Here is a 27,900-nt window from a genome sequence, read left to right on the forward strand (position 1 = left end):
CGCCTTTTGTTCGGTTACTGAGTTGCTGCCTTGGCCAGAGTCCGGAGCAGCCACCGCCCGAGTGCGCTAAGCTCAGTTCGCAGCCCGCGCCGGCTCCCATCCCGGCCCGACCCCTACCCAGCCCGGCCAGGCTCCAAACGCAGGTGCGGACGATCGGGGCAGGTATCGCTGAGGCGAGGGAAGCGGGGCGAGCAGACGAGAGGCCGATCCCCGCCGTCCCCGGGCAGGTGAGGGCGGGAGCCAGGGAGAGCCACCCTGCACGGGCGGCAGGGGGCGCGCTGGGGTCCTGGGCGCGGTGACTAAGTGGGCGCGAGGTTCGCGCGGAGCGCGACTGGGGGCTCCGAGAGCCGGTGTCTGAGAAAGGTGGGGAGGGATCAGGGCAGGTGCCTCCGGGTCGCGCCTCCCCCGGGACCCGCGGAGCTCGCTGGGCGCCGCGTCCCTGACTCTGGCCCTGCTTCTTGCGGGGGAGACTTTAACCTGCTCGGCCTGCGTCCCAGCGCTCACTCTGTAATCAGGAATTTACTGTTTGCGAAACTTGCTGCCGCTGGTCTCTTTGGGGCCACCGTCACCCCACCCCACGCGTTATCCTCGCTTTCCCTCCCTCTCTACTCCCCCAGGCCTGGGTGGGGCCCTATTGTCTACGCCCGGCTTGCCCAACTGTGAGGGCTGAGCGCACATTTTCCTAGAGACGCGGGCCCCACCTGCCGAGCAGGTGAGCACACGGAGTCCGGAGGCCCTGCCCTCCAGCTCTGCGAGCCTGGTCGGGACTGTACCTGCGGCGCCTCTCTCCGCTCTGTTCGGGTGGGTGCCGGGCTCTGGCTCCGCCAGCGGAGGCGGGATGGGATGGCAGGGGGATTGGTGCTGGGCCCGGCTCCGCGCCCAGCCGGTGTCTGGCACCCGAGGCTCCAGATAGGGGTCTGGGCGGAGGGGTCGTGCACGGGTGGAGAATTCACCGGCCCAGTTTCCAGTAGCTGCGGCTTCCAGAGTGTTGATATGGGAACAGGACTACCCTTCCTTTCTATCCTCTTCTTGGCGGAAAAATCACGCCGAACAAACTTTCCAGGAAGGAGTATTCACGGCGGCTTTCTCTGGGGGTTTTCCTGCCTCCTTGCCCGGGGCTTCCCGCAGGCTTTAGGGGTCCTTCTCGGAGCAAAGCCCCCTCCCCCAGCCGGCCAGGCTGAACCTGGGCAGTGCCTGCGCTGTGACCCCGTCCTCCCAGCCCCCACCTCCATCCTGTTTGCTGGGCCCCTTGGGGCCTGAGGGGGGGCCGGGGTGGGGGGCCGGGCCAAAGGGGAAGCAGCTTCTTCCTTGTCTTCCTGTCTCCGGGGACCACCACACCCCCTCGCAGGAGGTCTGCCCTACAGGCTCTCCCGAGCTCTGCCCCCCTCCCCAGGAATGGGGGTGGGGCCGGGCCGGGCCAAACTGACTGAGGGTGGGGGGAGCGATTGTTCTGGTGTTTTTTTCCCCTCTATCCCATCCCCCACGTTATTTAGCTGGCTGGGGATTGAGTCCGAAGAGCGCGGAGCAATGGGGCTGGATTTCCATTTGATTTCTGGGTTTTGAAGGTGCATTCCTTCTGGAGGCTTTTGAAGTCCTTTTCCCACCCACCCCCTTTCCGGAGAGACTTCGATGGGGAAGGTGGGACTGGAGGAAGGCTTCAGTGGGGAAGGTTTCAGGCAGAGCTGCGTTAGCTGCTGCCCTCCCTACTCCCCCCCAGCAATTTCCTGAGAGTCCCTTCCCTGGCCTCCTTGGGGAACAGAAAGGGGGGATGTAACAGCCAGGTTCTCCATTCCTGAGATGAAGGGAAGACTGGGGGAATCAGGGTTGCTTGCCCTGACTCACTTGGGAAGACCCTTACCACCCTACAACTCCACCGTGGGGGGTAGATGGGAGAGTGAGGGCGGAGGTCAGACCCACCCCATGGAGTGCCCTGGGTCAGGGGGAACCTGGGTCAGGGGGAGTCCCATACCTCTTCTGCTCCAGTGGGTGTCACAAGGGCAAGGAGTTTGGGCAAAATAACCTGTTTTCCCTCTTCTCTGTGCCAAAGTGGAGGAGGGGAAGGCATTGTTAATTACACTGGTTAAATGATTAGGTTAGCTAATCTGTTTCCTGGCTTCGATGAAAAGATAATACTGAGGAAGTATTGTTAGGAGGTGCAAACTGGCTACTTACTGGACTGGAGGGAGAGGGGAAAAAAAGGTAGGATCCAAGTGGTCATTTCTTGCTAGATCAAGCCTCAGGTTGGGTGACATGAGCCCTCTCCATGCCTCCACCCGGTCCCACCCCACCCCAGTTACAACCCCATTTCCTCTGGAATCTCTATTTGGGCTGCCAGAGATGAGGCTTTGTGAGTGCATTGCATGGGAAGGAAGGGGTACTGACTGGGCAGGTACAGGTGACGGGGGTCTCTCCCTGGCCTGGGAGGGCTTGTGGAAAAGAGCCACCTTAGAATGAGATGGGGCAGTTGACTTCTCTACAGAAGGGCTATTATTTGGACAGATGTTATAGTGGGGCAGTTCTGAGCATAGGGATTTAGGCTTGGACTGAGCTAGGTTTGATTCCCAGCTCTGTCGCTCGTTACCTGCGTGGCCTTGTCAAGTCACTTCACCTCTCTGAGCTTCAGTGACCTCCTGGGCAAAATGGAAATAATAGTACCAACTACCGAATAAGTACTTGATAAATGGTCACTTAAAAGGTAAGGGGCTACTTATAGATTCCAAGCACTGTCATTAACTGTTCTCACTTAATCTTTATGACCATCCCTCTAGGCAAGTATCATTACCCCATTCTACAGGTGAGAAAGGGGAGTTAAGTAACTTGCCCAAGGTTGCACAGTGAGACCCAAGCAGGGCCAAGGCTGGCATTTGGGTCCTTTGGTGCCAAGCCCAGGGCCCATCTTGCTGTATCACCCCACCATGGCTCTGGGAAGAATTTTTCTGCCATCCCTTTTTTGAGAGTCTCTGCTTAGGAGTTTGGGGAGAAGAGAATTCCAAAGGCTCCAGGGTGGTGTGTGTGGTTGGTGAAGGCGGGGGCAGGTTTGCCAGGTAGGGGTGACTCACGTCCCAGCCTCCTGCCCTCTGAAACCCCTGACCCTCCCGTGGGTTGGTTTTTGGTTCCTGGTGGAGGGGGCTGTCTCCCCAAGGCCAGGGGCTGTGGCGGATATGTGGAGGAGGTTTCGGCAGGGAGAGGAGGGCAGGGGTCAAAGCTGCTGCCGCCTCCTGGCTTGAGCTGGGCCGAGCCATGGACTGTTCTGGACTTCTCCCTGTATAGGAAGTGGGAGTTGTATGCTTTGCTGGGGGCTGGAGCTGGGCCAGGATAAAGGGGGGCCTGTCCCCTGGGGAGTGGAGAGAAACGAGAGTCAGATTTAGGACCGGACCAGTGTCCTGCTGGACTCTACCAGTCAGCACTGCCAGGCTGGTCTAGGGCGGGGAGCTGGCTGTCCTCTGGAGCTGGGAGCCCTGGGGGCTGGGAGTAGGTTTTCTGCTGCTGAGGAGGCCTTTCTGGTGATTGGGGTGGGGTCAGCAGGGCCTGGGTCCTGGAGGGAGGGGCTGGTGTCACTGTCCTCAGACCTGCTGGCACGTCTGCCTACTGGGCACCTGACACCGGAACGGGCCTGGGAAATGGGGCCTCTATCTGTGTCAGTACAGCCTGGGTACTGAGCCTATCGACACGGGGCTTCCAGATCCCTTGAGGTCAGGAGGGGACCCTAGGCATGGGGAGTTACTGATCCTGGAGAAGAGAAGGCTGAGGGGACTTGATGTGACAAAGAAAGAAAGAGAATGAACTTAGTCCCGGGTGATTGCTGTGAAAAGGGTGACAGGCTTGCAGTTTTCCAACAGCCCTGAGGACACAAGAGCGATTGGGACTCTTATGGAAGGAATGGAGGCTAGACAGGAGGAAGGACTTCCTGCCTGTTAGAGATGAGATCTTGAGTTGATGAGTAAGAGGGAGATCCTGGTGGAGGCTCAGGGTTGACTCTTCTCGGAAGAGGAGGAAGCAGGGTCCCATCCGTGTGAGCTGGGGGAGAGCCAGGCTGCCCCAGGAGAGAGGGCAGGTAGGAATCACTACCCTTTGGGGCGAGTCTGAGGTCTGTTGGGGTCCCTGGGGAAACTCTTAGTCTTGTGTCTTTTGGGAGGAGAGACCTGGCCATGTGAGAGGCAGGTGGCCATGAGCCGCTGGCCCAGTGACCCCTATGAAGAGAAGCAGCAGTGTGACTGGGGCAGGTCATCAGGGTTTGTGTCTCTGCAAGCGACACCTTGAGGCCTGCCTCCTGGGACGTGGTTGAATCTGGGGGAGGTCTGGGGGGCGTGGACTGTCCTGATTTCCAGCAGCTTCCTTGGCTAGGCTGAAGAGAAAGCTCACCGACCACTCCCCCTTTGCTCAGCCTCCTGGCCCCTCAGGCTTTGGGGGCCTTCAGGGCAGGAAGCTCAGCTTTCTAAGACCTGCAGAGTGTGGGTTACAGGTCGACTGTCTTTCCTCCCTGTGGGGACAGAGGATTCTTGTCTCTGGTGAGTGGCAGGGACAGGGGAGAATTGGGACGGGGCTGGGCAATCAATACACTGCTTATTTTGGGGTGAGCGGAGGTTGCACTCACTACACAACTCCCGCTCCCACTTGATTGAAAAAGTAATATCTGATCATTTTATAAAACAGTTGGAAAGTTTAGGAAAGTTTCCAAGAGAAGAAAAAAAGTCACCCGTAATCCTGTTGAGGCATCTAACCATGAACATTTCCTTCCCTTCTCTTTTCTTAGCATCCTCCTATTATCTCAGCCTCGCTCTCGGATGATCTTATGCTCTGTAGACAATAACAAATTTTAACCAAATCTTTATTCGAACCCTAGTTTTCTCCAGCAAATGCTGAACAGGGAAGTAAGAGTTGGGTCTTCCCTGCTTTTCCAGGAGAGGGCCAGGCAGCGATCCTTGCAGAATGAAACCCTGGGGAATCACACCCTGAGGAGTGGACATGAGCTGGGGACGGGCTCCCCAAGCCCCCCGGGTGGCGGTGGTCAGGTGGGGACAGCAGGCACTTGGGTATTGAGATACGTCACCGACCCAAGTGAGTCCTTAGCTGTTGTTTCCTGAGGCTGGTAAAGTGTTTTTCCATTCCCAGGAGTCCCGGTTTAGGGTCATCTGCCGGTTTGGGATTTTTGCCCACCCAGGGTCCCCAGCAGGGAATGGCGCTCCAGCTGGAGCCCTCTCCAGGGGGGCCCAGAGGTTCCCAGGGTCCAGCCACCTGGCTAGGCATTTCCCTCTCCTCCAAGTCCCCTTCATTTTCCCACCCTGGTTTGTTTGCTTTGGGCAGGAGCCCAGAAGGAAGAAAATAAACAGCAGCTGGGTCGGCCTGACCTGAACCTCCACCCGCAGCCAGTGCTGGGCCACAGCTCAGGCTGTCCTCCAGCCTGGAAGTGAGGGGTTTCCTCCGGAAGCTCAGGATGGGCTTCTGTATCTTCTCCCGTCCCCAGGACCCTGGCCACACATGGTACCCGCTTCAGTCCCTGCCCGTTTGGAATGACCAGTCTGATGGCGGAGACCACAGTCTCTGCCAGGGAACATCTAGTGTGCGGGTGGTGGACATTTCTCCTGGAGCCACCCGTCTGAGGGGAGAGGCCTAGATGGGAAGCCCCAGCCTGATGGGGGAGACAGGGCTCTCAAGGGATGCAGTCCTGTCTGTCTCTGTACTTTTGTAGAGTCTGTTTCCGTCTGTGCTTGGGACCGCTCGCCAGATCTCTTCTGGAGCCAGAGACAGAGTGGGGAAGGGTGGTGGCTGGCGACACTGTGGAGCCCAGCCTCTCCCCTGGGGCTGCTATGTGGGGAATGTCCAGGCCTGACTGGCCTGCAGGCCCCCAGCTGCAGAAGGCGGCACGTGTGACCGGGGAGAGGGGCAGCGCCATGTCTCCACCTGGCCTCCCCTCCCAGGACCTGGACATAACTCATCCTCCCTGGCCACACCTCCCCCGACCCCAGGGGCTCTGGCCCAGGGCCGGGAGGCAGCTCCCCTCCTAGCCTTCATCTGAGGGGTCAGGGAAAGGAAGCCTGGGTCTTGCCCTGAGTACTGGGTCCCACAAAGCAGGCTGGCTACCGGCTACCTTGCCAGGCCCATCTCTGCTGTCTTCCTCCTCTGCCATGTCTGTGCTTCCCTAGTAGAAGGACGCTTGCCTGGGCCTTTCCTACCAACAGAGGCCTTGCACAGTCATGTGCAAGGCTTCGGGAAGTTGCGTGATTTGCCCAAGGGCATGCGGCCAGTGAGCGCGGGGGGGGGGGGGGGGGGGGGGGCTGGATGGAGCCTTCCCCTGACCCCCATGCCCTCCCGCCCTGCCCATGGCCCCCTTCGTCTGTCATTTTCTGAGCCCGTGATCCGTGTCTGCACAGGGTGCTGGCCTCTGGCCCAAGGAACTTCTGGGGGGCCCTGACTGCTCTGATGCAGTGTTTCTGAGCCGGGTCCCAGCTCACCTCTCAGGCAGCCCATTTCCTGTCCTGATCTCCCCGTGTCTTATTGACACTTGGCGTCCTGCAGCCCGGCCCAGCCCGTCACTGCGGCAGGTACTGGCAGGGCGAAGAAGCCTGATGCAGCTCTGGTGGGGGTTCTTTTTATTTCTCTTTAATTTTTTTTTGGCCGTGACGCATGGCATGCAGGACCTTCGTTCCCCGACCAGGGATCGAACCCGTGCCCCCTGCAGTGGAAGCACGGAGTCCTAACCACTGGACTGCCTGGGAATTCCTGGGAGTTCTTTTTAATGTCAGAGCTGGGCCACACTCTGCCAGGACAGTCTTCGATTTAGGGTGCTTGCTGCCAGCCCCCTGGGTCGGCCACGCGGAGGAGGAAGCAGGAGCGACAGGCAGGGCAGGCCCCAAAGCAGTCCCCTTGCTTGCAGACTCCTGGCCAGTGTGGACCAGTGGGGGAAGGGTCCTTCGCACACCCTCTTCAGGGCCCCTGTCTTCTCTCTTCCTGTCCCTTGCCAGGTCCCCCACCCCACCCAGTGATCTCTGAGCTGGCTTCTTCCTCCTGCAATAGAGACTGCTTGCTAAACAAAGTGCGCCCATTCAACTCAGGGCCCCGCCCTGTGTCTGGCTCTGCCCGGCTCCCGCCAGGGTGCAGGGGCAGGGCCCGCGTCTGTCTCGCCTCCTTCCACCCTGGCTCTGTCCAGGGGCATTGTGGCGGGTGTCACTCCAGGTCCAGGGCGGAGAGGGACAAGACCAAACCGGGTGCGGCCTCCTCCACCCTGGGAGCTGCAAAAACAGCACTTTTGTTTCTTGTGAAAGAATTCCCCTGGGGCTTCCCTGGTGGCGCAGTGGTTAAGAATCTGCCTGCTAGTGCAGGGGACACAGGTTCGAGCCCTGGTCCGGGAAGATCCCACACGCCACGGAGCAACTAAGCCTATGTGCCACAACTACTGAAGCCTGTGTGCCTAGAGCCCGTGCTCTGCAACAAAGAGTAGCCCCTGCTGGCCGCAACTAGAGAAAGCCCGTGTGCGTCAACGAAGACCCAACACAGCCAAAAATAAATAAATAAATATATTAAAAAAGAAAAAAAGAATTCCCCTGGTTCTCCTGGGGAGTAGGTGGGGAGAAAGGTGGGGCTGCTTGACAGCCCTGCCTGAGGTCTGACTTATATCTTTCCTGTGGCGGGAGTGGCTTCCCACCAGCATCCTTTCTTCAAGAAGAGTTCTGGTGCATGTCCTTTCTGGACTGCTTTCCACCTCTGACCCTGCCCACCCTCAGCCTTTTCTGGTCTGTCATGGGAATTCTGACTCTTTATTCCTAGAATCTTAGATATCAACTTTCCTCTGAGATCACCTGGGCTACCCTTTCTGAAGATGAAGCACAGAGAGGGAAAGCTGTTGCCCAAGGACACACAGCAAGTTTGCAGCAGAGGTGGGACTAGAACCTGGGACTCCTGATTGCCAAGCAGCAGGTGCTCGGCTCCACCTGTGCCCCTCCTGCCCCCTGCCCCTCACTCTCTTCTGCAGCAGGGTGTCTGGCATTCTCTCCTTGGTGGGCTGGAGGCTGGTTGGCAGTGAGGCAGATCTGGATTTGAGCAGAGCGCCACTGTTTTTCAGCCTGGAGCTTGTTTCCTCACCTAGAAACTGGGAATAATAAAATGCCGGCCAGGGTTGCTTCTAGGGAAGCATGAGATTCATTTGCTAGTTAAGGCTTTCCCCCCACCCCCGCCTCCCCTCCGCCATGGATCCTGTGGCCTCTGAGGGCTCTGTCTCGCCCTGGGCAGCTGTCCAGCCCTCAACTTCTTTTGGCTCCAGGCCTGGGCTGGCGGGGGTTGGTGAGGGGCCTGCTGAGGAAATGCCCCTCCTATGGCCAGCCTTGACCTCGGTGGTCCCTTTGGATATGGGGCTGGTGAGGGGATTGTCCCTGAGGTTCCGGCCAAGGCCTGTATCCCTCTTACTTGGCTCAGAAGCATCAGGGTAGGCGGCGGTCTCTACTGGGGAGCAGCTTTTTCTGGCTCGGGTTGCGTGTTTTTACTGATAGGGCTGGAGATGTCCAGTTTGTCCTAAGCGAATCTGACTGAGGCTCGGCGTCCAGATGTCGGCTCAGCCCTCTGCCCGGCAAAGTGGCCTTTTACAGGGTTAATGCAACTGTATTTACTGATGCAGTTTCATCTTCCTTCTCCAGTGCTTGGATGTCCAAGGCCTCCTGCCTGAATTTTCTCCCTGGGGCTTCTGCGACAGGCTTTCTCCTCCCAAACTCTCCTGTATTCTCTGTGTCCAGGGAAGGCAGGAGTGCCGGGCAGTGTGTGGTTAGGGTGGGGGCGGGGGGGAAGGGCTTCCCCTGAAATAGCCACACTTGGCCGGTGCCTGGAAAGCAGCTGGGCACGTCTGGAGGCACCGAGCCCGCTTCTGTTTATCAGCCTGAAACTCTTGAGTCACTCGGGGTGATGGGAGGAGAGGAAGGAGTCCGCGGGGAGCTGGTCTGGCTCCTGCCTCTGCCGGTTCCAGGTGTGCTCACAAGCAGACGGGGAGCTGGGGTCGCCATAAAAGGCAGGGTGACATGAAGGATCTTTGTCATCCTCCTGGAGGGTGGCACTGGGGCCATCCCAGAAGACATATCCTTGGTGATCTTTGTTCCTGGGGTGGGACCAGGCTCACCAGCCACTCCAGCCTCGTCCTTAACTGGTCTCCCAACACAATGGGACAGTGGGTTTGAGGTGCTGGGTACTGCTGCCCAGCCTCACGGGTGGACCAGCCTGGGGTCTACTTGCCATCTGAGGCCACACTGGGTGTGCACAGGCCACAGACTCGGGTGTCACTCACACCTGGGCCTGGGCCTGGCTCTGTCATTTCTCTGCTATGCCTCCTTACTGGGTGGAGCCTCAGTTTCCCCATCTGTAAATGCGGGAGCAGAGCATGTGCTTCGAAACCCACTTGTGAGGATGGTGACCTTTTAAAATTTATTTATTTTATTTGTTTTTTAAATTTTTGGCTATGTTGGGTCTTCGTTGCTGTGCGCAGGCTTTCTCTAGTTACGGTGAGGGGGGGCTACTCTTTGTTGTGGTGCGCGGGCTTCTCATTGCAGTGGCTTCTCTTGTTGCGGAGCACGGGCCCTAGGTGCGCGGGCTTCAGTAGTTGAGGCACGCGGGCTCAGTAGCTGTGGCTTGGGGGCTCTAGAGCGCAGGCTCAGTAGTTGTGGCGCATGGCCCTTGTTGCTCCGCGGCATGTGGGATCTTCCTGGACCAGGGCTCGAACCCGTGGTCCCTGCATGGGCAGGCGGATTCTTAACCACTGCGCCACCAGGGAAGCCTTCTTGAAGGACACCAGGAAGGCCCTCACTGGGGCACAGCCTCCCTTGCCCGTCCTCCCAGCTGCTGGACTCTGGAGGTCAGCACCGAGACGGGAGCTGGACAGACCAAGTGGGAGTCACCACCTCCCTGGTAGAGTCAGGCCCAGCTATTCATGAGCCTCAAGTGGCCCCAAGTCTCTGAATAGTAGTCTGCCCCACCCTGAGGGAGAAGCAATACTGATATCTGGCCATGGTCACCAACATTGAACACCTACTGTGTGCCAGGCACCAGGCTGGGTCCTTTACGAATCTGGTCCTCACAACAGCCTACGAGGGAGGTGGTGCTACCCCATTTTACAAATGAGGACTGAGGTTCAGCAGAGCAGTGAGTTGCCCAGTAGTATGTGGCTGAGATTTGAACTGGTTGGTGGGATTCAGAATTCTGGGAAAGGCTTCTAGAAGCTGGAGTGCTGGAGAGATGGGGTCCTTAGGGCCTGAGCCTCTGGGGTCACTCGTGATCCTGCCCCATCTGCAGGAAAGTGAGATCTTGGAGTCTGAGGCTTCCCAGAGAAACCTGTCTGGCTGCTTCCCTGCCCCACCCGGTTTCCTGCCCAGTGCCTGGGGTGTAGCTGCCTCACCTCTACAGTGCTTCCCAGGGGGCCCCAGTGGATGGGGGTGGGTCTGCGGGACCCTAGAAGCTGTTGAAGGTCCTGAATGCCTTCTCCTGTTCTGGGGGTTTGGGGCTGGGACAGCAAGGTGAGTGAGCTGAGGGCTGGGTTGGGGCATCTGGCCCTTTATACCCCTCCCGCCATTGGGTTCACCCCACCCTGGGCTGGAGGTCAGAGATGCAAGCCCAGGACTCACAGACAGGTGTCCCATCCTGGCAGTCCCCCCCTGGGCTTGGTCTCTCCTGTCTCCCACCCTCCTCCACAGCCTGCTGACGGCCTTGCAGCTGTGGTGCGGGTTAGGGGTGATGGGCAGGGCCTGGGGAGAGGCTGAAGGTGGGGACTGGGCCTGTTGATGGGATGCCTCACTGCGGCCAGCTAATTTCCTGCCCCTCCTTTGTGTCCCCAGCAGCCACCATGGACGTGATGAACCTGATCGAACAACCCATCAAGGTGACGGAGTGGCAACAGACGTACACCTACGACTCGGGCATCCACTCGGGGGTCAATACCTGCGTGCCCTCGGTCAGCAGCAAAGGCGTCACGGAGGATGACGAGGCCTGTGAGCGCCAGTACATGCTGAAGAAGACCACCACCTACACCCAGGCGGTGCCCCAGAGCCAAGGTCAGGATCCCTGGGGACTCTTCCATGGGAATATTCCAGCCGAAAGCCAGGCTGGGCACTGGAGGGAGGTCAGGGTCAGAGGAGGCAGACTTCAGGGGGCTCCCGGTCTGAGGAGGGAGGCACAGCTACGGTTGTTTGTTTTTTTTTTTTAAATATATAAATTTATTTATCTATTTATTTTTGGCTGCTTGGGTCTTCGTTGCTGTGCACGGGCTTTCTCTAGTTGTGGTACATGGGCTTCTCATTGTGGTGGCTTCTCTTGTTGCGGAGCACGGGCTCTAGGCATGCAGGCTTCAGTTGTTGTAGCACGTGGGCTCAGTAGTTGTGGCACACGGGCTTAGTTGCTCCGACGCATGTGGGATCTTCCCAGACTAAGGCTTGAACCCATGTTCCCTGCACTGGCTGGTGGATTCTCAACCACTGCGCCACCAGGGAAGCCCCACAGCTCCTGTTCTTAGACTTACCAGTCTGAGGGAGGAGGCACAGCGACTTCAGAGCGCCCCCATCTGGGAGGGAGGCAGATTCCTCTTCCATGAACCTCTGGTACGGAGCGGAAGCGTAGACCCTGCCCACCAGTCTGAAGGAAGAGGCACAGTCTTTGCCTTCCGTGAACTTACAGTGTGATGAGGAGGCATCACTGCTGCCTTCAGGGAATTCAGGGACTGTGGGGAAGACACAGTCCTCTTGCTCCAGGAGCCTCAAATATGCCGGGAAGGCAGAGCCTTCCCCACCAGCCCAGGGTGCCCTGCCTCTCTGGGGGAGAGGAGTATCCAGTCCTGTCTGTAGTCCACAGATACCTCCAGGGCCCTGAGTGTTGCAGCCCGGAGAGCTATGGGAGCTGGGGAGGGTGCTGGGTAGGCTTTGGCAGCCTGGGCCACGGCAGAGCTCAGCCTCTGCACCCTGGGGAGCTCCTCCCACACGGCAGGCAGAGGCCTCTCAGCCTGGCAGGGCCAGGCATTGTGTTGGTAGCTGAGGTACAGCATCCGGACGGGAAAGTCACGTGGATGGTCTCTCCTTCCCGACTGGTTGGAGGGTGGAACCTCTGCCTCCCTCTCTTCGGGGCTTTGGGACACTTGCCAGGGCAGGGCTGCCTGCCAGGGCAGGGCTGCCTGGGAAGCCGGGGCACCTGTTTGTGGGACTCCCAGACCCGCCAGGGGGTGGAGCCTGGACTCTGAGCTGAGAGCCCCCCTCTTGCTTGCTGAAACCCACAGTCTGGACTTTCCCTCTGATCTGCTGTATTCTACTGGGTGGCCCTCTGGGCCTCTATTTGCCTGCCCGTATAGTGGGAGAGTTGTCTCCTTTGGGGAGGATGAGGGTATAATTAGAACCGTGAAATTTCAGGGTTGAAAATAGACCGAGGTTGTCTCATCCTACCCCTACCTGGTGGTTAAGGGAGGGGCATAGAGTCGGGGTTGGATTCTGGAGTCAGGCTGTCTGAGTTCAGATCCCAGCTTGGGTTCTTATAACCTCTCTGTGTCTCAGTTTTCCCATCTATAAAGCGGAGATAATAATAGTCCTTACGTTCTAGGATTGTTGTAAGATTAGATGAGAAAAGTATAAGGAAAGCACTTAATTCACTGCTAAGCACATAATAAGTACAGGCACACCTCGTTTTATTGCACTTCACTTTATTACACTTCGCAGATACTGCGTTTTTTACAAATTGAAGTTTTGTGGTAACTCTGCATGGAGCAAGTCAGTCGGTGTCATTTCTGCAACAGCGTTTGCTCACTTCATGTCTCTGTGTCACATTTTAGTAATTCTTGCAATATTTCAAACATTTTCATGACTATTTTGTTTGTCATAGTGATGTATGATCAGTGATCTTTGATATTACTATGACTTGCTGAAGACGCAGATGACGGTTAGCATTTTTGGGCAGTATTTTAAAATTGAGATATGTACATTTTTTAGACATAATGCTATTGCACACTTAATACACTACATACAGTGTAAACATAACTTTTATATGCACTGGGAAACCAAAAAATTCATGACTCACTTTATTGCAATATTCACTTCATTGCAGTGGTCTGGAAATGAAACCGCAGTATCTCCAAGGTGTGCCTGTACTCAAAAGATGTTAGCTATTCCTTTTAATAATAATAATCTCTGAACTTTTTTTTAGCAATATGTGCCAGGCACATGCATCCTTTCTTTTTTTTAATTAATTAATTTATTTATTTTTGGCTGTGTTGGGTCTTCGTTTCTGTGCGAGGACTTCCTCTAGTTGCAGCGAGCGGGGGCCACTCTTCATCACGGTTCACGGACCTCTCACTGTTGCGGAGCACAAGCTCCAGACACGCAGGGTCAGTAGTTGTGGCCCACAGGCCCAGCCGCTCCGTGGCATGTGGGATCCTCCCGGACCGGGGCACGAACCCGTGTCCCCTGTATCGGCAGGCGGACTCTCAACCACTGTGCCACCAGGGAAGCACCTCGTCATCCTTTCTTTTAAGAGCAATTCACAACTTTTTTTTTAAAGATTTATTTATTATTTATTTTATTTGTTTTTAGCTGCGTCGGGTCTTAGCTGCGGCGCGTGGGCTCTCCATTGTGGTGCACAGCCTTCCCTCTAGTTGTGGCACGTGGATTTTCTGTTTTCTAGTTGTGGTGCGCAGGCTCCAGGACGTGTGGGCATTGTAGTGGCACGTGGGTTCCAGAGCGCGAGGGCTCTGTGGTTTGTGGCACGTGGGCTCTAGTTGTGGCACGTGAGCTTCGTTGCCCCGCGGCATGTGAGATCTTAGTTCCCTGACCAGGGATCAAACCCGCATCCCCTGCATTGTAAGGAGGATTCTTTACCACTGGACCACCAGGGAGGTCCCAATTCACAACTATTATCTCATTTAATTCTTGTAAGAATTCCCTGCGACGGACAGGACAGGTGGTGCCCCATTTTACAGATGATGTAACTGAGGCGATGATGCCCTCCTCAAGGTCACTGGTTAAAGGTAGAACTATGAGTGGTGGTCTGGGAGGCGGTCCAGAGGACGCAGATGGGATGCCTGCTCCCCAGTGTCCCCCTGCCCGCATCCTGCAGCTCAGTCCCTGCCTGTTGGCCCCCAGGTGACCTGGATTACCAGATGTCCACGACAGGCAGAGCCCAGCGGGTGCGGGAGGCCATATGTCCTGGTGTGACAAGAGAGGACAGCTGCCTGCTGGCCACCCAGGTGGAGGGACAGACCACCAACCTGCAGCGGCTGGCCGAGCCATCCCAGCTCCTGAAGTCGGCCATCGTGCATCTCATCAACTACCAGGACGACGCTGAGCTGGCCACCCGGGCCCTTCCTGAGCTCACCAAGCTGCTCAACGATGAGGACCCGGTCTGTGAGGGGTCTGGCCGGGGTGGAGGCGGGGCAGGGAAGGGAGAGGTCAGGTGTCTGCAGGAGAGGGCCCTACCTGGGGTGGAGGGAGGTCATTGACCCAAAGCCCCATCAGTGGGAAGAGTCTGACCCGGGTCTGTCTGAGCTTTGTGGAGGGGTCTCCTGGCCCTTCCTTCTCACAGTGGCAACCAGCCTGGCCCATCTGCTCAGATCCTCCTATCCTCCCCCTCCCCCCAGGTGGTGGTGACCAAGGCGGCCATGATCGTGAACCAGCTGTCCAAGAAGGAGGCATCTCGGCGGGCGCTGATGGGCTCGCCCCAGCTGGTAGCAGCCGTCGTGCGCGCCATGCAGAACACCAGCGACCTGGACACAGCCCGCTGTACCACCAGCATCCTTCACAACCTCTCCCACCACCGCGAGGGGCTGCTTGCCATCTTCAAGTCGGGTGGCATCCCTGCCCTGGTCCGCATGCTCAGGTACCGACCCCTACCCACCGCGGGAGCCTGGGGCTTCCCCTCCCTTGGACTCCCCAACCTGCCCACGTCCCTGGGCTTCCATACATTTACTGAGCACCTACTATGTGCCAGGTGCAGAATCACACCCAGTCTTGGTGCTCAGCTGCTCACAGCATAGCAGGGGAGACAGGCATGTAACTCGCAGGTTAGTTATCAGGATACAGTATAGATGAGAGCAAAGGTGTGTCCAAGATTGGTCAGCGGAGCTCCAAGAAGCTGTTCACTCTAATGGCAGGGGGTTGACGGATGAGTGGAGTTTGGCTGGTGTAGATGAAGGGAAGAGTATTACAGGCAGAGGGAACAGCATGTGCGAAGTCCTTTGCCACCTTTACCTTTCCCAGCCTTGCAGTGTTGATTGGCCTTTTTCCTTACATCATATTAGGCTGCGAGTTACCTAACGGTGGAGATACTGATCTTATTCCCCTGAGTCCCTTGCAGGGCCTCTCTAGTATGAGGCCTTCCACATGGCAGTTACTCAGTAGGGACAGGTGTCAAGGGGACCAACCGTACGTTTAGCACCCAGCCGGGAGCACAAAGCAGGAGGAGTCCTGGTCCCAGTGGAGAGAGGAGAGGTGCTGTGTGCTTTGTGCATAAAAATGGGGCTGGGGGGGGGGGGGGGCTTCCCTGGTGGCGCAGTGGTTGAGAGTCCGCCTGCCAATGCAGGGCACATGGGTTCGTGCCCCAGTCCGGGAAGACCCCACATGCCGCGGAGCGGCTGGGCCCGTGAGCCATGGCCGCTGAGCCTGCGCGTCCGGAGCCTGTGCTCCGCAGCGGGAGAGGCCACAACAGTGAGAGGCCCGCGTACCGCAAAAAAAAAAAAAAAAAAAAAAAAAAGGGGGCTGGGGGACTCCCCTGGCGGTCCAGTGGTTAAGACTCCGCGCTTCCACTGCAGGGGGCGTGGGTTTGATCCCTGGTCAGGGAACTAAGATCCTGCATGCCGCACGGTGTGGCCCAAAAAAAAAAAGTGGGGCTGGACTCAAGGGACACCATTGGGGTGTCAGTACTGAGAGGTGGCCCACATTCACCTGGGACCTGACTCACGTGACCCCCCTGCCCCTCTCCCAGCTCCCCCGTGGAGTCGGTCCTTTTCTACGCCATCACCACGCTGCACAACCTGCTGCTGTACCAGGAGGGCGCCAAGATGGCGGTGCGCCTGGCAGACGGGCTGCAGAAGATGGTGCCTCTGCTCAACAAGAACAACCCCAAGTTCCTGGCCATCACCACCGACTGCCTGCAGCTCCTGGCCTACGGCAACCAGGAGAGCAAGGTGGGCCGCACCCCACCCCCAACCAAGACCTGCAGCCCCCGTGGCATCACCCTCCGTCCAACGGCAGCTTCAGGACACTGCCTTCTTACCCTATTTAGGTTAAATATATATGTATATACAGATGTACATGTTTCACCATATTACTGGATATTTTGAGGACAAGGGAAAGAAAAAATTCATTATCCTCATACAACCATGTGCTTCTCCAGTGCTTTCCTGTGGGCATATTTGTACACAGTTGTACTTACAGCAATTTACGACTTTGCATCTGTTTTCTGCATGATATTAAATTTTTTTTTTTTGGCTAGACTGTCCGCAAAACCACCCTCTATAACAGCAAATAGCATTTCACTTAAGTGGAGGCCCCAGACTTTATTCTGAGGGAGGGCATCTAGGTTGCTCCCGATTTTCCACCTTGATGAACGAACGATGCTGTAATGAACATATTCAAGTACACAGCCTTTCCCAGAGAGTAGGAAAAGTTTTTCATCAGTGGGGCTGAGGATTTTTAATATCTCTAAGCTTTTACGCAGGGTTCCAGGTACTTTCCAAAAGGATTGCATTATTGCAATGCCATCAGTGGCAATGTACGTTAGTAATTTCACCTCATCCTTTCCAGCATTGTGTATTACCTTTTTTTGTAACTTTTTGGCTTATTTAATAGTCACAAAAGCTGTTCAGGTTTTAGATGAAGCACAGTAGTAACAGCTCTGTCACCCCCCTTCCTTCTTTGTTCCCTGTCCTAGTCCCTATCTGTCTCACACGCATTTCCCCCCTCCCTCCACAGCTCATCATCCTGGCCAATGGAGGGCCCCAGGCTCTCGTGCACATCATGCGGAACTACAGTTACGAGAAGCTGCTCTGGACCACCAGCCGTGTGCTCAAGGTGCTGTCCGTGTGTCCCAGCAATAAGCCCGCTATCGTGGAGGCTGGTGAGTACTGTGGCCGGGCAGGCGGGGGTAGGGGCTCTGACCAGTGACCAGGCTCAGTCAGCGGTGTTCCCCTGTGGCTGAGGTGCCCCTGTCTCCCACCCCAGGTGGGATGCAGGCCCTGGGCAAACACCTGACGAGCAACAGCCCCCGCCTCGTGCAGAACTGCCTCTGGACCCTGCGCAACCTCTCGGACGTGGCCACCAAGCAGGTGAGGGAGGTCGTGGAGCCTGGGTCTGCCTCTTCAGCCACCTCGTCCTTCCATCTTACCATGTCCAACCTCCTGTCTGGGAGTCTGACCTTAGGAGCTGGGGAAGGGCTGAGACCTCTGTATCTTGCTCCACCGTGGCTGGGGATGGAAGTGCCCTGTAACCCCTCATCCCTTTAGGCTCAAGGCTCTAATCCCTGTTAGGGATTCAGAAAGGGGACTAGATGAAGGAGGCTGATGTTTCTTGGCTGGGGTTCAGGTGGTGTCAGAGGAACAGTTCTGACCGAGACCCTGGGCGGGGGGGAGCAGTAGTGTGCAGGAGACGGCTTGGGGGTCGCCGGTGCCTAAAAACAGCTTAAGGAAAAATGCAGTTTCAGGACAAGTCTTCTGGTCCCTCTTCCAACCTGACTGTCACTGCTAAGAATTGCATCGATCGGCTGCTTGTTGAGCACCTGCCACGTGCTGGGCTCCACTAGGCACCGGGGACATTGGCTCCTTTACCCCTTTCAGTACTGGGAGGTAGAGTGTGGGGCCTAGATGAAGAAACAGAGGCTCAGGTGGTCCAGATACACAGTGGAATATTACTTAGCCATTAAAAAGAATGAAATAATGCCATTGGCAGCAACACAAATGGACCTGGAGATTATCATACCAAGTGAAGTAAGTCATTCAGAGAAAGACAAATATCACACGATGTCGCTTATATGCGGAAGCTAAAAAAAAAATGATACAAATGAACTTACTTATAAAACAGAAGCAGACTCACAGACATAAAGAACAAATTTATGGTTACCAGGGGGAAGGGACAAACTGGGAATTTGGTATTAACATGTACACACTGCTATATTTAAAATAGATAATCAACAGGGCCTACTGTATAGCACAGGGAACTCTACTCAGTATTCTGTAATAACCTAAATGGGAAAAGAATCTGAAAAAGAATAGATACATGTATATGTATAACTGACTTTGCTGTACACCTGAAACTAACACAACACTGTAAATCAACTATACTCCAATATAAAATAAAAAATTTAAAGAAAAAGAAAGTTTTCACAGAAAAATAGAAAAAAAAAAAAGAAACAGAGGCTCAGGGAGTTAAGGAACGGCCCTTGGTCACAGCTAGCAGACAGCAGAGCTGGGATTTGAACTCAGGACTGTCTGTCCCCAGATCCTGGGCTCTTCCTGTTCCATCACAGGGCCCACATGGCTCCCCTTGGGAGAATGAGGCTCCTGGGTTAGGGGTGTTTCCTGAAAGCAGATTTGGCCTGGGGACCACAGAATGGGCAGCAGCTAAGGCCCAGAGAGGGGAGAAGCGTGTAAAAGTGGGTCAGCTGGGCCATGGAAGCATGGACCTCCTCAACAATTTCTTTCTGGCCTAGGGGCCTCCCTCGGCCTGAGTAGAGCTCTGTTGGGTCTGAGGACAGGAGCGGGTGGAAGGAAAGAGCGTGGAGCTTACAGACAGGCCTGAGTTCAGATCCGGCTCACTAGCTGTGGGTCTGTGGGCAAGGCCCTCAACCTCTCTGGACCTCAGCTGCCCCGTGACTACCTTCTCACGGGTTTTGGCAGAATCACGGGGATGAACACACACAGGCAGGGCCCATCGAGTATGAGCTGAGTGGGCTGGAGACCTCCGTAGGCCATCTGTTCTCCCGGGTACACTTGGGAAGACCCTGTGTTTGGGAATCTCCCTCACTCTGCCTCCCCCGACCCCAGGAGGGCCTGGAGAGTGTGCTGAAGATTCTGGTGAACCAGCTGAGCGTGGACGACGTCAATGTCCTCACCTGTGCCACGGGTACTCTGTCCAACCTGACCTGCAACAACAGCAAGAACAAGACGCTGGTGACGCAGAACAGCGGCGTGGAGGCGCTCATCCACGCCATCCTGTGTGCCGGTGACAAGGATGACATCACAGAGCCCGCCATCTGTGCCCTGCGCCACCTCACCAGCCGCCACCCCGAGGCCGAGATGGCTCAGAACTCCGTGCGCCTCAACTACGGCATCCCGGCCATCGTCAAGCTGCTCAACCAGCCCAACCAGTGGCCGCTGGTCAAGGTACCGCCCCCTGCACGGTGGGGTCCAGCGAGGGGAGGAGCTCTGAAGACCAGATTAGGCGCTGTATGGGTTCAGGCAAAGCTGCGGTAACAAAGAAGCCTGAAATACAGTGGCTCCGATAAGACAAAAGTTTACTCCTCTCTCATGTTCCGGTTTAGACCTCCACAGTGGCTCTGCTCCTGAGACCCAGACTCCTTCTATCTCGTAGCTCAACCATCTCCTAGAATAGAGCTTCAAAGTTTAATATGCACAGGAACGCCCTGGGCAGTCTCATTCAACTGCAGGCTCTGATTCGGTGGGCCTGGGGTGGGCCTGAGAGTCTGCATTTCTAACAAGCCCCCAGGTGATATTGGTGGTCCATGGAGCACATTCCTCATGCCAGAGGGTCTGGTCATGAGGGTGGGCTGTCCTCACACGAACAGTTGGACTATATCATCCCCATAGGTGCCTTTTAGCCCTGGAGAAGTAGGGAGGGCTAGCAGCGACCAGAAAGCGGGACACATCACTTCAGCCCATACTCTGCAACTTGGTCATTTGGCCACATCTGGATGCAAGGATGTTAGCACTGTGTTATGTGTCCTGCTCAAACTCAGGAGGGTTGCGAAAAAGATAAAGGGTAGAGAGGATTCTGGGGACACTGGGTGTCTGCTACTGGGAGCCAGGGTGGAGCCCTCTTCTCGGGGGGCCGCCTGGGTAGAGGAGAGATGTGTATCTGTTCCCTGTCACAGGCAGGGGAGGTGAGGGTGAGCCAGGGCAGAGCTACCGGTGTGTGTGACATCTGGTGCCAGAGAGGAGGGAAGCCGCCGTAGACTGGGGTCTTGTCAAAGGGCGCAGCAGCCAGCTGGCAGGGGCTCCTGTTGCCTACATTTTCAACAATAGAACAGTCCAGATAAGAATGACTCTTAAGTGATTATATATATCGTATTTTAAAGAAAGGGCAGCACGCGGTCCCTCCCCTCCTCGGTCTTGGTCTGCAGCACAAGCTCGAGGTGGGTGGAGGGTTTGCACCCTGACCCAGCAGCTAAGTTGACAAGTGACCTTGGCAGGTCATCCACCCTGTCCTCATCTCCCCCGTGATTTTCATCCCTGCCCTCCTGGTTTCTTGTTTTGAGGATCAAATAAGATGATAAATTGCTCCCCAAGGAGCCCTGGGAGGCCAGAATGGCTCCTGGGAGTTGGAGGACCCTGGGGCAGAGACCTCTTCCCAGAGCCGCCTGCTGGGGGTTGATTACAGTGTGAGCGTCACCAAAGCAGGAGGCTTCGGGGTCACCCCTAGTGAGAACCCCCTCTCCCTGATAATCAGGGTTTGGGAACTATCAGAAAAGCAAGACTATGTTGTCTGTGAGTGGGAGGTAAGAGAGAGGGGACAGGGGGCAGTGTCAGGGCCTGGGGGCTGATGGAATATTCTGGAATGGGGTATCATTTTAGCAGGGGCTCTAAGAGTTAGACATGAGGACCCACAGATTGTATGGAATAAGGGGCATGGGCTGGGGGTGATCTCATTCTCTGGAGATCTTCCAGCATGTCTGTGGCTGGCCTGGGGGACAGAAGAGATGAGAGGGGAAGGAGGAGATGATGCTGGAGAAGTGATGCCCAGGAAATGCCCTTGGTGAGTGTCCCTTTTCTTGCCAGGCAACCATCGGCCTGATCAGGAATCTGGCCCTGTGCCCAGCCAACCATGCCCCACTGCAGGAGGCAGCGGTCATCCCCCGCCTCGTCCAGCTGCTGGTCAAGGCCCACCAGGATGCCCAGCGCCACATGGCTGCAGGCACACAGCAGCCCTACACGGTAAGTGAGCTGCAGGGGCCTGTGACCCTCCACCCGGGGAGTCAGAGTGTCCTCTGTATGAACGTGTGCGCACGCGAGTGTGTAAATAGGGAGGCGAGTTGCAGTTGATGCCAACTCCAAGGACCAGTGAGGTTTGCCAGCGTCCTGGGGGTGTGTGACCACTCCCAAGGGCTACCTGTGGCTATGCCCCAACGGCTCTCTCTTGTACAGGACGGCGTGAGGATGGAGGAGATCGTGGAAGGCTGCACCGGAGCCCTGCACATCCTCGCCCGGGATCCCATGAACCGCATGGAGATCTTCCGACTCAACACCATCCCCCTGTTTGTGCAGGTGAGTCTGGGGCAGGTGGGCAGGAGAGGTTCCCCCAACCCCTGCTTCTGCCCACTGCTGAAAGGGGAAGGTTGCCAGCCATGGGTTTGAGGGGGTCTGGGCCAGGCATCAAGAGGCCTTTGGAGGAGTTTGGAGAGAAGTGGTCGTACCAGGAGTGACCACTTAGCAAACGCCAGCAAATGAAAATAAAAACTATGTTTTAATGTCCGACAAAACCTAAAAGCATTGAAAAGTAAACAGCAAACTGAGAACATATTTGCAAGCATTACAACAGGCAAGAGTTTAATATCTTTCATATAAAAAGAGCTCGTTAATACTAGACCCCAGTGCTAGACCCCAGTAGTTATATAAGAAGAGGCACATGCAGTTCCCAGGTGGCTCATAAACAAACAATGCTCGGGACTTCCCTAGTGGTCCAATGGCTAAGACTCCGCACTCCAAATGCAGGGGACCCGGATTCAATCCCACACCTAAGAGTTCACATGCCACAACTAAAGACCCCGCGTACCGCAACTAAGACCCAGCGCACCAAATAAATAAAGAAATATTAAAAAAACCAAAAAACAAAAAGCAATGCTCAACCCCAGGAGTTTAAAGAAATGAAGATTACCCTGCAGTGAGAGCCCATTTTCCACGATCAAATTGGCAAAGAAAAAAATGAGTGCTTGGGCTTCCCTGGTGGCGCAGTGGTTGAGAGTCCGCCTGCCGATGCAGGGGACATGGGTTCGTGCCCCGGTCCGGGAAGATCCCACATGCCGCAGAGCGGCTGGGCCCGTGAGCCATGGCCACTGAGCCTGCGCGTCTGGAGCCTGTGCTCTGCAACGGGAGAGGCCGCAGCAGTGAGAGGCCCGCGTACCGCAAAAAAAAAAAAAAAAAAAAAAATGGAGTGCTTTGTGCTGATGAAGATGTGATCAAATGGGCAGTCTTAGACCCTGCTGGTGGGAAGATAAGGTGGTAGAACCTTTCCAGAAAGCAGTTTTGAAATATGTATAGACAGCCAAGTAGTACAGGTCTGGGACTCTGTCTTTATGAAATAGCATAATGTAATTGAAAACATGGCATAGGTGTATGCACAGAGCTGACAATTGCAGTGTTACTACTAATAATTGAAAATTAACCGACTGTCCAATGATAAGAGAATGGTTAAAAAAAGAATGGTCCATTATATCATGTGGTCATAGACAATGGTGTCGAAGAAGAACTTTTAGTTTTTGAAATTTCTTTCCTTTAATTATTAACGTTCAGAGTAAGGAATTGGTGCCGGTAGCTACCTCCACTTGGATTGATGAGGTTTTTTTACTTTTTGTTGTTGTTTTGCTTTGTAGCATTCTCTTTCTCTCTCTCTCTCTTTTTTTTAAAATTTAATTTAATTTTTTATACAGCAGGTTCTTTTTTAAAAAATTAATTTATGTATTATTTTTGGCTGAGTTGGGTCTTTGTTGCCGCGCGCGGGCTTTCTCTGGTTGCGACGAGCAGGGGCTGCTCTTCGTTGCGGTGCGCCTGCTTCTCATTGCAGTGGCTTTTCTTGTTGTGGAGCACGGGCTCTAGGTGCTTGGGCTTCAGTAGTTGTGGCTCACGGGCTCTAGAGCGCAGGCTCAGTAGTTTCGGCACACGGGCTTAGTTGCTCCGCGGCATGTAGGATCTTCCTGGCCTAGGACTCGAACCCGTGTCCCCTGCATTGACAGGAGGATTCTTAACTACTGGCACCGCCAGGGAAACCCCTATACAGCAGGTTCTTGTTAGTTATCTACTTTATACACATCAGTGTATACATGTCAATCCCAATCTCCCAGTTCATCCCACCACCACCACCCCCACTCCCCCTGCTTTCCCCCCTTGGTGTCCTTACTTTTGTTCTCTATATCTGTGTCTCTATTTCTGCCTTGCAAACTGATTCATCTGTACCATTTTTTGAGATTCCACAAATATTAATAGTTAATATACGATATTTGTTTTTCTCTTTCTGACTTACTTCACTCCGTATGACAGTCTCTAGGTCCATCCAAGTCTCTGTCTCTTTCTCTCTTGAGTAACAATACGTGCGCGTAGATTTTTTTTTTTTTTTTTTTTGGCTGCTCTGTGCTGCTTCTGATTTGTTCTCTGACCAGGGATTGAACTCACGCCCTCGGTAGTGAAAGTGCAGAGTCCTAACCACTGGACCGCCAGGGAATTCCCGTGAACTCATAGATTTTTAAAGAAAAGTTATTGAATAATGTGGGAAAATGCTTTATGCTACAATGTTTGATAAAAAAACAGGAATCAAATATATGTATATGACTATGATAAAAATCCAATGCAAAGAAGCTGTGTCTGGGTGGGGGATTGTGTCCAGCGTGCTTTTCCATTTCTTTTTACTTTTCTTACACTTTTCATGCTTTCTACTATGGACTTGGGTTAAATCCAAAAAACGGAGGCAGAGATGGTCAGGGCGGTGAGGTGCCTCATGCCCGCCTGCCTCACGCCCACCCCACGCCCCCTCTCCCCAGCTCCTGTACTCCTCAGTGGAGAACATCCAACGTGTGGCCACTGGGGTGCTGTGCGAGCTGGCCCAGGACAAGGAGGCGGCCGACGTCATTGATGCTGAGGGGGCCTCAGCCCCACTCATGGAGCTACTGCACTCCCACAATGAGGGCACCGGTGAGGGGCTGGGCTGGGGGCGAGGGGACGAGGGGGGAAGCTGGGCCTTGTTCCTCCGGCCTGGGTGGAGGCAGGCACCTGACGTGGCCCGTCCTTTTCTCTGCTCAGCCACCTACGCTGCTGCTGTCTTGTTCCGCATCTCCGAGGACAAGAACCCAGATTACCGAAAGCGTGTGTCTGTGGAGCTCACCAACTCCCTCTTCAAGCACGACCCTGCAGCCTGGGAGGCTGTGAGTATCCCGGGTTGGGCTGCAGTGTCTGGTTGTGCAAGTTGTGCACTGCACAAGGATTGCACTTAGGGAGGCCTCTACCATCCTGTCAACTTCATAGATTTTTATTTTATAATTGGATCATTTATGACAATCCCCAGCAGATGGAAGTAGTGGGTTGAACCATCTACTGTTTTTGACCTACAAAATGGCACTTTTATTTTGTCCAAACTAATCTGAAGTGTTGGGGCAGGGGTGCCTTTCTCTAACTTGCACAAAGGTGCCGTATAGGCTGGAGGCTGCCCTGATCCTGGGTGGGGCAGCTCCTGGCACCCATTCTCTAGTCCTCTCCCCTCTACTCCCCTCCCTGCTCTAGTTCTGAGGGTGCCTCCTAGCATGAATGGTGGGACCCTCCACCCTGGGGAGGTGCCTGAGGAGAGGAGTTCATCAGAGCTCTGTGTAACCCTATCTCATCCTCTGTTCCTTCAAGGGGTCTTTGCCCCCAGCCTGGAGCCTACATTTTCCACCCTTCCCCTCCCACAATGTTTCTCTTTCTCTCCATCCTCAGGCCCAGAGCATGATCCCCATTAATGAACCCTACGCAGATGGTAAGTGTGTGCAGAGCCCAGGGCAGAGGGGGTGCGTGTGTGGGTGTGAGCAAGGGGGCAACTTTGTGACCCCAGGGCCAAAGGACCAGTGACAGCCACTGTCGTGTCCACATGCACTTCTGTCCGGGTCCCTGATGTGAGAGTCTGGGGAAGGGGGCGGACCCACTGGGGGCGGGCAGAGGTAGAAAGTGTGTGGCTGAGGGCTGTCCAGACCCCCCCGCAGGGTAACCTGAGACCCTGGACGGAGCTCCCTTCTCCTCCCCAGACATGGATGCCACCTACCGCCCCATGTACTCGAGTGACGTGCCCCTGGACCCCCTGGAGATGCACATGGACATGGATGGGGACTATCCCATTGACACCTACAGCGACGGCCTCAGGCCCCCCTACCCCACTGCGGACCACATGCTGGCCTAGCTGCCTGGACCCTAGTATGGCGACCCCTCCCCGCCCTGCTTTGCGGCTCTCCCTTCCCGCTATGGGCTGCTGAGGCTCGGGCTTTCCCTTCCCTTCAGAACCTCCTTCTCATGGAGGCCCTCTCAGGTTTCCCCTGACACCGTGGCTCCTTTCTGGGGGGAACAAGTGTGGGGTCTCTCGGGGCTGAGCTCCCCCAGGGAAGGTGTGCCTCGCCTGCCTCATTCTGTTATCTTTGCTTGAGGCGAGGAGTCCTGCCCCTTCTACCATGGTGGCCGGGTTATGCACGAACTCCTACGGGCCACAGGGCTGGCCTGACCCCTCTGTGTCTGCCCCTCCCTCCAGGTGCGGTTCCCCATCTGAGAGGCTCTCCTCGCGGGCGTTGGGGCGAGATAGCCAAGTGCCTGAGCCTGGGCAGGAGGGCTGCAACTTCCTGCTGAACCCTGCGCCTTCAGAGGTCCTCTGTAGGGTCTTTCTCGGGATGGCGATCTGCTCTTGCTTTCCTGTTCTGGGCTGTGGGTCCAGGGCCCGACACCCCCTCCCACCCCCGAGGCCCTGGCACTAAAGCTTTAGACTTGAGGCCCCCACTCTGTCCCCCCTCCTCCTGGGCTTCCCGTCTCCATAGGGCCGTGGTTCCTTCTCCGGCTGGCTCCGATTTGGTCACTGAACTCCACCAACTGTACTGAGCCCCTGGGGTCTCCAGGCCCCAGGTTCAAGGCCCAAAGGCCCAGAATCCAAAGCTTATCTTGAAAAGTTCAGGGATCCTCTGACCAGGGGGATGGGGCGGAGATGCGGAGAGTGCCTCCCCTGCGCCAGGACATGGCCTGCTCCCTCCCCAGGATGCGCAGTTGGCTTTGGCCCCTCCCAGGGTTAGCAGCTCCCTTGCACCTGTCCCGCCCACACAACTGCCCTAGCTGACCCCCTGAAAAGTGCTCTTGGCTGACCCCTCTGGTGTGCGGTGAGGGGCTTTCTCTTCCCCTTCCTGTTTCAGACTCCCCCCACCACCTCCTGCACACGGGTGTGGGGGGCTGGGGAAGGTCCCAGTAGAAAATTTTATTATTATCGCTTTATGTTTTTGGTTATTGGTTTTTTTGTATAGACCAAAGCAAAGAAAATAAAACTAAGGCACAGATCTGGTGGAGGCTGTTTGGGGGAGAGGGGTGGGGGGGGCGGGGCTCCGTTAGCAGCCTGATGCCTCCTCGGCTGGATCCCGAGCGTCCAGGCTGCCTTGTGTGTGGAGAAGGCAAGGTGCGGGGGAGCGGGGAGAAAGGAGCCGTCCAGGAGCTGGAGTTGATTTAATTTAATACACACAACTTGGAACCTTGGGAGGCTAGGAGGGGTGAAGAGATGACTGGGGGTGAGTCCCCCCTTTGGGGCACACCAGGCCGTATTTATCTCTTCAGCGGTCAGCCTCCTTGCCGACCTCTCAACTTCCAGCCTGCTCTGCCCCCGTCCAGCCTTGATGAACATTGGCCCATCTCTCCAGGGCAGAACACTACCCCACCCCCACCCCACCCCCCGCCCCGCCGTGGCCTGTAGCTTGGAGTCCAGGCCCCTTATTGGTCGGTGTGTGGTGGGCCCGCCCCCGCCCCTGCACCCCTCCCCTCCGTCCCTTCAGCCAACGTCCTCCGCGCTGTTTCTTGCCTCCTGATCATCGTCCATGCTGTTCCCTCTGCTCTCATTTCACCCATCACGGTGCCACTGTCAGCTTATGTCACGGTCCCCCACCCACGTCCCCAAATTCTCCTTCCTGGGGAGGGCTGAGTATAACACACATGCCAAGCCTGGAACATGTGGCCCCTGTGGGCCTGCTCTCACCAGATCCGTTGCCTCATCTCTATACCTGCCTGGAGCTCGGGCCGTGGAGGGAGGTCATGGCCTTGTTCTTGGAGGAGCAGTGGCACAGGTCTGGTGTTGGGGGCAGGGCAGGGAGCCCAGTTAGGCGGCAGCTGAAAGGTGCAGGGGAGAGGTGATGAGATGCTGAGGAGAGCTCTGCTGAGAGGGGCCGTGGGATGGGAGGGGAGAACAGAATTTTCAGAGATCATGAGAAGGTCTTTTTTTTTTTTTGGCCAGTTCTCGTGGCTTGTGGGACCTTAGTTCCCTGACCAGGGATTGAACCCGGGCCCTTGGCAGTGAAAGTGCACAGTCTTAACCACTGCACTGCCAGGGAATTCCCACGAGAAGGTCTCTTAACAATGCACTTTCTGTACTCTGTGTTCAGGGCCTGCCTTAGTCTGCTCGGGTTGCTATAACAAAATACCATAGACTGGTGGCTTAAACCCCATTTACTTCTCACAGTTCTGGAGGCAGGAAGTCCAAGATCAAGGTGCCAGTAGATTCCATGTCTGGTGAGAGCCTACTTCTTGGCTTGCAGACAACACCTCCTTGCTGTGTGCTCACATGACCTTTCCTTGGTGCTGGCTTAGAGAGAGATTTCTCTCCCTCTTCTTATAAGGGCACGAATCCCATCATGAGAGTCCCACCCTTGTGACCTCATCTAAACCAAATTATCTCCCAAAGGCCCTATCTCCAAATACCATCACACTGGGGGCTAGAACTTCAACATATGAATTCAGAGGGACACAGACATTCAGCCCAT

At 55.6% G+C, this 27,900-nt stretch overlaps 1 protein-coding gene across 7 annotated transcripts; it reads left to right on the plus strand.

Annotated features, from left to right (window-relative positions):
• On the plus strand, positions 1-26,433 carry JUP (junction plakoglobin). Of its 7 annotated transcripts, none has more exons than XM_059998575.1 (15): positions 1-143; positions 10,806-11,021; positions 14,085-14,341; positions 14,579-14,817; positions 15,922-16,123; positions 16,911-17,055; positions 17,160-17,263; positions 18,977-19,315; positions 20,948-21,103; positions 21,314-21,433; positions 23,920-24,070; positions 24,179-24,300; positions 24,848-24,887; positions 25,153-25,318; positions 25,647-26,433. In XM_059998575.1, the coding sequence occupies exons 2-14, from the start codon at positions 10,814-10,816 to the stop codon at positions 25,302-25,304; spliced, it is 2,235 nt and encodes a 744-aa protein (XP_059854558.1). In that variant the 5' UTR covers positions 1-143; positions 10,806-10,813; the 3' UTR covers positions 25,305-25,318; positions 25,647-26,433. The 7 variants fall into 7 exon arrangements, with proteins under 7 accessions (XP_059854558.1, XP_059854560.1, XP_059854559.1 ...); XM_059998577.1 differs by having other exon boundaries at positions 24-143; positions 10,809-11,021; XM_059998576.1 differs by having other exon boundaries at positions 40-227.
• Positions 26,434-27,900: the final 1,467 nt, after the last annotated feature.

The sequence above is a fragment of the Delphinus delphis genome, chromosome 19 (assembly GCF_949987515.2).
Source record: "Delphinus delphis chromosome 19, mDelDel1.2, whole genome shotgun sequence".
Taxonomy (NCBI): domain Eukaryota; kingdom Metazoa; phylum Chordata; class Mammalia; order Artiodactyla; family Delphinidae; genus Delphinus; species Delphinus delphis.